General features: G+C 35.2%; 1 protein-coding gene across 1 annotated transcript; it reads left to right on the forward strand.

The window, feature by feature from the left end:
- The first annotated feature begins 436 nt into the window (after positions 1–436).
- Positions 437–7179, forward strand: bnip3 (BCL2 interacting protein 3). Its single transcript, XM_088917835.1, has 6 exons — positions 437–669; positions 2582–2753; positions 3276–3354; positions 3780–3886; positions 4288–4437; positions 5130–7179. Exons 1-6 carry the CDS (start codon positions 627–629, stop codon positions 5173–5175), a joined length of 597 nt encoding a protein of 198 aa, XP_088773961.1. The 5' UTR covers positions 437–626; the 3' UTR covers positions 5176–7179.
- The last annotated feature ends 1404 nt before the right edge of the window (positions 7180–8583 follow it).

Below are 8583 nucleotides of genomic sequence, written 5' to 3' on the forward strand. Positions count from 1 at the left end.
TATATATAACCTATGTTATGCCTGACAAGTACGCTGTAGGAATCTGTCCGGGCTAAAGCATTATTTATAGTGGTAGTATATATACTGTATATATGTTTTGCAATCCACAGACAACTGAAAATACAATTACAAAGCTTTTCAGTGTTATGATTGCTTTACGTCGCTTACAGTTAAACTGTTGTGTCTCGGCTCAGGAACGTTTCTTCATCTTCTTACACTGCCAATCAAGGATACAGTTGCCTTTCGTTATTAGCATTATTTCGCTTTTAAAGCACGATAATTAGTAACATAACTCATAAATGACCACCGGGCTCGCCCTGTGTATAAATCTTTGCAGGACTGGGAAAAGGCGCAAGCACACAGTACGGATCTGCTGCTGAACAGCACGTTCTTTTTTTCTCAATCCAGCCCCGGCATGACGCGATCCTTTTCTGACCAATCGCGACACGGACTTCAGTAAATCAACAATACATTGCGTCACTGTGTTTTTGTGGAGGTCTGCTTCTTGATATAGCCTTGTTACACAGACCAAACAGACGCCAATTTGTATGAAAGTAGTGGAGGTGTAGCGTTAATTTAGCAGTACAGCTTGTGCACCACCTTTGTTGATAGAGGTGGCGAGAAACATGTCGACAGAGAAGCAAAGTAACCAGGACGAAAATTTGCAGGGTAGGTTGCTGGTTTCTGTCCGCGGTGTTCAGTGTAGAGGCCTTGAGTGACAGCGATTTGTTTTGCAATGTTAGCGAAATTATGCAAGCCTTAAGGGTTGCTATTCATAATTTCCTTGGATTATAAATTAATGTTAATTATGCACGTTGCTCAAATGCTGCTAAGGTGACGTTTCAGAGTGGAATGTAAACAACAGCAGAGCGCACGAGGTTTTGAGGCGATTTCTGTCGACTTAATTTCGATCTATCGTTTTGTCGTGCTTGAAAATCAACTATGCTAAAATGACTGATTTTCAGATTTTTTTTTCTAAAAAAATGTAACACTGTATATAGCTAGTTAAAGTGGAAAACAAATTCCAAGCAGACTGAATATTTCATCCCTAGTTAAGATTTGTGATTTAATCAATTGGTTTCATTTACAAGGTCGGTCTAAGCAGAGTTAAAACTCTTCTTTGGTGCCAAATGTGCTAGTATGAGATTTACAAAACTAGAATGGCGTACGACTGGTATTTGTTCCCCTCTTTAGGGTTAGAATTTAAGCTCTTTGTACCATTGTTATGAAAAAATATAAGAATACTGTTTAATTTTTGTAAAATCTCTGATAATGTTGAAATAAAAATATAAGTGACAAGTAAACAATCCCAATTAAATTATTAAGAATCACCAGGAAAACAATCAGATGGATACATTTAAAACCATGAAACTTAACTTATCTTTAAGAATCCCACTTACTGTATTTATATATCTAGAAGCTGGTGGTCTAGTAAATGTAGGTTTGTCAAAGGCTTCTTGGTGAAACCCGAATACTTTTTTTTCTGACCTCTCACCCTAACCATAATCTGAGAATATGTGATAATTTAAGGTTTAACACAGAATTGGCTAATGTAGATTCACCAGTCACCAGCTTTCACCCTTGATGTGATCGTGTATTGTTATATCAAACTTCCATAATCATTAAATCTATACTTTCAGAACGTACAGTATGTACTGTTTTATCCCTTTGCAGTAGATTAATGGATTGTATCAGCCAATTAATTAAATTAAGCTTAATACTGTTGATTAGAAGACGTAATTTCAGATGTAAATTTGTATTTTTTTCCCTTTTTCACTGAAGTAGGGGACTAAAAGAAAATAGGAGCTCATTTCATGTCAGTTTTTTACCACAAGCCAAACGCATTTTAATTATAATCTTGCCAGTCCATTATGCTTAAGACATGGAACAAAAAGTTAATAATTACAAATGACTGAAGAGTGTGCATTTGCAAACTTAAGTAGCTTTTGTGTACAACATTAGACACAATTTATGCATTTTTAAAAAAAAAATATTGAGAGGTCATGTATTGAATATTGAGCATTCACAATTAGCAGTTAATGTTGGTGGGATCAGTTGCAGTCAAAGTACTGATTTTATCCTGTTTTCATACCCTTTCTGCTTTCAGTTCCTTCATGTAAAACAGTATCAGCTTTGAAATTGACTGATCAGATGACCTTGCAAAGTCTTTTTGTCCTATGAGTTCTTTATTGTCAATTGTAGCATTCTATTTATGGTCCTACCTAATGCAGCTATGATAAGGAATAAAAATAACCACAGACATTTTTTTCTTTCAAGTGATGCAATAGACAGGAGTGGTTCTGATGCTCCTTTCCTTATTGGATAGTAGATTGTAAAAAAATACAGTGATGTAAAGAGAGGGCACAAGCATGTGACAGTCAGCTGGTTAAAAAAGAACACTGTTTATTTGCATTTAAGTAAGTGCAGTATAAAGGGCTGATGATCTTTTAAAGCTGTCCTTTTTAAATTAGGCATGCTAGTGGTACTGTATGTGTGCTCATTTTAAAGTTTAAAATTATAGAGCTTATATATATATACTTACTGGGTGTGATTTGTTGGGTTGTTTTACATGTTCCTAAAGGTTCTTGGGTGGAGCTGCACTTTAATAATAATGGAAATGGGAGTGTTACACAAAATGGAGGGCAGGAGCAGGTGCCAGCTTCGATTCACAATGGAGACATGGAAACCATGCTTCTAGATGCACAGCATGAATCTGGCAGAAGTAGCTCCAGAGGAAGCTCTCATTGTGACAGGTATAAAAGTAAATTACACTAATGATTTTATGTAATACATGTAGAAGTACACTTAAAGGATTATACATGTATTGTACCAAATATAGATGTTTATGCGTTCTGCTAGGAGTACTTAATTTTTATGAAGCTGGGAATGCATTATCATTCATCTTGTTTTGCAGTAGACCTTGTTTGATGCTGCCCAGTTAAGTTAATATTGAATGGACAGCCAAATTGATTTTTGCAGGACTGATTTCACAGGGTTCATGATACTTGCCGATTACAGGCATGCATTAAAACCTGTAGCCTATACAAAACAGGACAATAGTAATGGTAAACAAGGGTGAATTGATAAAAACACTTCACACATATCTTTAATTTAAGCTACAAGATAGCTTTTTAGCTTACAGTCATATGCTTTTATACATGTGATGGAGACTGTCTCTGCATTCATTAAAACATTGTTTTAAAGCAATGTGTAAGATGTTTTGTGTAATGTTTCAATTACAGTCACTTACCAGTGCTTTTATTTCTTTAATTTAGTCCTCCACGGTCCCAGACTCCCCTTCATCTCCGGAGAGGGTCTGAGGTGCACAGCAGTGGAGAGAAAAACAGCTCTCAGGTAATATATTTTTCATATTTCATTATTGATTGATTTGAATAGAAATACCCCGGCATCTTGGCTAAATTTCCCATTGGCCCTTACCAATCATGGCCTCCTAATAATCCCCATCTATGAATTGGCTTCATTATTCTGCTCTCCTCCCCACTGATAGCTGATGTGTGGTGAGCGTTCTGGCGCACTATGGCTGCCGTCGCATCATCCAGGTGGATGCTGCACATTGGTGGTGGTGGAGGGGAGTCCCCATTACCTGTAAAGCGCTTTGAATGGAGTGCCCAGAAAAGCGCTATATAAGTGTAAGCAATTATTAATTATAAATAGCTGTACTAAAACTAATGTTGCATTACTTGTTGCATATGCAAAATGTATTAGATATGTTCAGGAGTGACATTCCCAGCTGTGACAATTTTATCTTTTAATTTTAGTCTGAAGAGGATTACCTTGAAAGAAGAAGAGAAGTAGAAAATATAATGAAGAAAAATGCTGACTGGATCTGGGACTGGTCAAGTCGACCAGAAAATGCTCCACCAAAGTCTGTACCTATAGTCTGTTCCTGTAAAGATATTGATTCTAATCACATTTATCTGGTGACAAGACCAAACTTTGTTTAGCTGACTCTATGCATCATTCAACTAAGGATACTGTAAATGTAAATCACGTGTGTTCAGAGAGTTTGGGATGCTAAAGTTATTCAGTAAGGAAATGTCTATGGGTCTTAATTCTTATCACCTAGATGCTGTAAGGAAATACCTTGAAAATAACTGTTTGTACTTAAGCAAGGTAGTGTACTCTTTGTATACTGTATCATTAAGCAAGAGCTGTGGCTGAAACAGACAGTTAGGAGAGTGCTGTTGGCTTAAGTAAACTTAAGTATGTGTCTTGTGAAAAGTATGATTTTGTAATGCTTTCTTCTGTGGTATATTCTTTAACCAGGGAATTCCTGTTTAAGCACCCTAAACGTTCTGCCACACTTAGTATGAGGAACACGAGTGTAATGAAGAAGGGGGGAATATTTTCAGCAGAGTTTCTGAAAGTTTTCCTGCCATCCTTGTTTATCTCTCACATACTTGCCGTGGGTCTTGGGTAAGTTAACTACATGTACTTCTTTATTCTTAAATCTGTTCTGCTAAGATAAAGAACATAAAAATGTTACAAATGAGAAGAGGCAATTTGGCTCATCTTGTTCATTTGGTAGATTAGCATCTAAGTAAAGCTAAACTTTTATATAGCCATTTCTTTAAAGTACACAGAATTTGGGGCTGGGAAACCCTTTCCAAATGTCTTCAACTCTTTGTGTAAATAAGTGATTTCAGTTCTCCATACTAAATGCATTTTCTCTTATTTTCCAGTTGTAACTTTGTGTTCTTTTGTGTTATTTTGCTACTGAATGTGAAATAGTTAACCATATGTATATCCCTTAAGATCTATAATATTTGTGTCAAATTTCTCAATCTCCTTTGTTCAAAATTTATCTTCCTATAACCTGTCTCTATGGCATCTTCTGAGACCAGGAATCATTCTTATTGTTAAACTTTGAATTCTTTCTAATTCTCAATACAGTTTTATTAAAATATCATAGCAGTAATTGTATTGTTCTGTCAAAGTTGAATAGTAATTTATAGTTTGTGCAGAACATCTCTTACATTTTTAGAACTTGGTGGTATTGGTCAATATGTTAGAAATTTAATTTGTTCATTTCGGTCTCAACTTGATAGATGGACAAAAGGAAATGTAGTAATTATATGTATGTTCCACTCTTTCCATATCTGTTTAAGGATCTACATTGGAAGGCGTCTAACAACCTCTACAAGCACCTTCTAATAAGATACTGCAAGACTTCTGTCATCGTTACCATTTAAAACATGGCATGCCTCAGTGTGTTGCTTTGTAGATGCAGGTAAAAAGAAAACCTAGTGACTTGCTTTATCATATTTGCCGAGTGCTGCACCGCTTCTGTCTCTTGTGGATACCATTTGTGAAATTCAGGAAGCTGTTTTGAATCACAAAAGCCAGAAAGTAATTGCCAATTGCCAATGATTTTACATAAAACAAAGATGTATTTTTTTCAGCAGATTTCAAAACTGATGTAAAAAATCTTAGTGTTTTAGCAAGAATAAGATTCAGTAATGTTAAGCACAAAGGTATTGGGCAGCAGAGGGAGTTAATTGTCAGGGCTCAGGACTCATAACTGGAAGTTATCCCAGCTAGTGCACTACTATTGTACCCCTGAACAAGATACATCACTTAGATTGCTCCAGTAGAGTGCAATGCTGTATAAATATAAATTGCTTTGGAAAAAAGCATCATCCAAATAAATTTAATTATATTAATAATACCAGTTTTATCTGATTTTAAGATGAACAGTTATAACTGTGATAATTTCTGATGTTTAAACATAGGTAAAAATTAAAGGCAAAAAATAAACTGATGGAAATTGAGATATTTGTTGGAGGAAAATTAAGTTTTCTCTGAAAACAATGTTCCTAAATTCATGTTTTTAGATTGATATTAAAAGATAGAGAACCTGTTTTCTTGAAAGATATCAAGAGTATCTTTTTGTAATTTTACATTTGTGTTGCAAAGGACTTTTTATTGTAACTGACTACAGTAATGTTACAAAATAAGAGATTTAAAGAAAGCGATACATTCTGAATTCTTTTGTATTGTTCCAGTAGTACCGTAGTCTAAGGTTTGTACATTATATCAGACTGGTTACATAAAACTGGAAGTATTTGTAGTTTCCTGCTTTTCTTCTGAATGTCAACATCATAGGACAAACACCTTGAGAGACATGGAAAAAAGACCATATGGGCACTATGTGTAATGTCAGTCGTTTTAAAGTCAACATCTTTTTACAGCAAAGAGATAGTATTGCTAAGAAAAAGTAATTTATATGCAGGAGATAGAATAGTGGGATAAGTCTTTTTTGGTTAATGACTAATTCTGTGTAAAACTTTTAAGCATATTGTGTTTTGGCCAAAAGGTAATCTTAAAAGCTAAATGTATCTTGCAAATGAACCACAAAACATAGTGGTTAATGTTTTTGAAACAAGTTTTTGATGCTTTCATGTTTATGCTTTAACTTTAAGGTTAAATGTTTTGATTGCATTTTTAATGAAACACTTTAAAACCAAAGGTATAGAAGTAAAAATAGCATTTGATGTGAATACCTGCAGAAAAAAAATTAAAAGCCTATCATAATAAATGAATGCCTTTAAAAACAATGGAGTAACTAATGTCCAGGCATTAGTTTCATGTCTGAGTAATCCATATCTGCATTCAAAATAATCATTTGTATCAGGATCCCCATGGTGGTCAAGGCCAAGCTACTAGACACTTGTGTTTTGGCTGTTGTTATCATTAGCATTATTGGTTAGTTTTTGTTTTAGCAAATTGCAGTTTTAAAGAGCTGTTATGCTTTCTGCACTAAATGTGGAAAAAAGTTAGTAGTACAGGACAGTATGCACTTTCGGTTGAAAATATTTCCCCAAAGACTAATAATATATTCATCTGTGACCAGAAATGTTTGTTTTATTTATGCTTTGTGTTTGACTAATAGAAATTGTATTTATGTTGTTGGTGTTGTTCTAAAGATAGCCTTATGTAGTAATCAATGCCAGTTATGCAGTGAGATTGTTGGACCTGACTTTTAAAAATGACAGGAATCAACCTATTTGTCCTGTGTTTTGAGGTTGTAACTAAAACCAGCTGCATATGCAGATGTTTTGACTGTTAATATATGGAGATGGCACAAAACTTCTTAAAATCCAGTGTATTTAATGCATGTTTTGTTTTAGAAGATGAATAAAAATTTCTGATGACTAACATGTTTAAAGCAGTTTTGTATTATGAACTTTGTAAAATGTGATTCTTAAGTTTTATTTTATGTGACCATTAAACTGCTTGCCGTCATTGTAAACTTTGACTTAAATATCAAAAAGAAACTAACAAACCATGCTTATAATACCTTTGCATTTTTATGACCGATGAGATTGTCGCATTTAAGCATGTTTAAATTTTGTGAAGCTGGGACAAGCAGTGGAAGGCTTAAAAGTAAGGAAAGTAATCATAGTGATGTTTTCTACCTTCTTCTGAACAGCTGAATGGTTTTCAGGTAAGATAAGATCAGATCACTTTATTGGCCATATACAATTTCTTGCATTAGGAATCTTGTCTTTTCGCATGCCCCAACTTGCTCTCTATGAGACACACAGACAGGGAGAGAAGCTCAGGGTCAGAGCGTGGGGTCAGCCATTTATACAGCGCCCCTGGAGCAGTTGGGGTTAAGGGCCTTGCTCAGGGGCCCAACAGAGTAGCATTCCTCTGCCAGCCGCAAGTTTTGAACTGGCATCCTTACAGCCACAGGCGCAGATCCTTAGCCACAGAGCCACCGCTCTGCCCCCAAAAGCAAATCAGACAACTGGCCCTTACATGGATCGAACCTGCAACCTTGGTGTTATTAGCACCACGCTCTAACCACCTGAGCTAACCAGCTGCCTGGTAACTGACACCTTACTCTCTCCAGTATAACAAAATGGGGAGGACCTTTCAAGTAGCTGTTTTGAAAAAGCTTAGACTTTTCTTTCAAGACCTACATATACTTAACATTTAATACTATAAATATTTGAAACAGGTGAAGCAGGTTTTATAGCCCAAGGGGTCCTGCAAAGTCTGTAATATTAACATTTATATTGTTGTAAAGTGGTGTAAAAATGATTTACCAGTCAGGAGTTACTAATTCCCATCCCACCTTATAAAAAAAATGCATATTTGTACAGATATGCTTTCAAAATTACATAATAGGAAAATCAAAATGAAAGTAAAATCCTAGATTTTCATGCACTTATACAGTACAGTACACGTTATGAGGTCAGATTCTTTAAAATGGCAATAAGTCAGTGACATTTGAAAGTCCCAAAATATTTAGTGACAGCTATTTTAAAGGGGAACTGCAACACTTTTTATATTTTGCAGGATAGAAAGAATCAGCACTGAAGAGTGAATTTCAACCCACACTAAAAGTAAAATGTATACAGTAACTTGTAAAACCTCACTTCCTCAATTTACATCACAAAATAGAGATTTCCAGGTATGTGCAGCGCCATATTCTGAAATTCAGAATGAGGCAACAAAGCTTCTGGTGACATGAAACACCCCTATTACATTGTAAAGAAGCAGGCTTGTGAATACATCTCTTTAAGGCAATAGAAACATTGCTATCAACTTCAA

This window comes from Atractosteus spatula, chromosome 5 (genome assembly GCF_055471065.1).
Source record: "Atractosteus spatula isolate fAtrSpa1 chromosome 5, fAtrSpa1.hap1, whole genome shotgun sequence".
In the NCBI taxonomy this organism is placed as follows: domain Eukaryota; kingdom Metazoa; phylum Chordata; class Actinopteri; order Semionotiformes; family Lepisosteidae; genus Atractosteus; species Atractosteus spatula.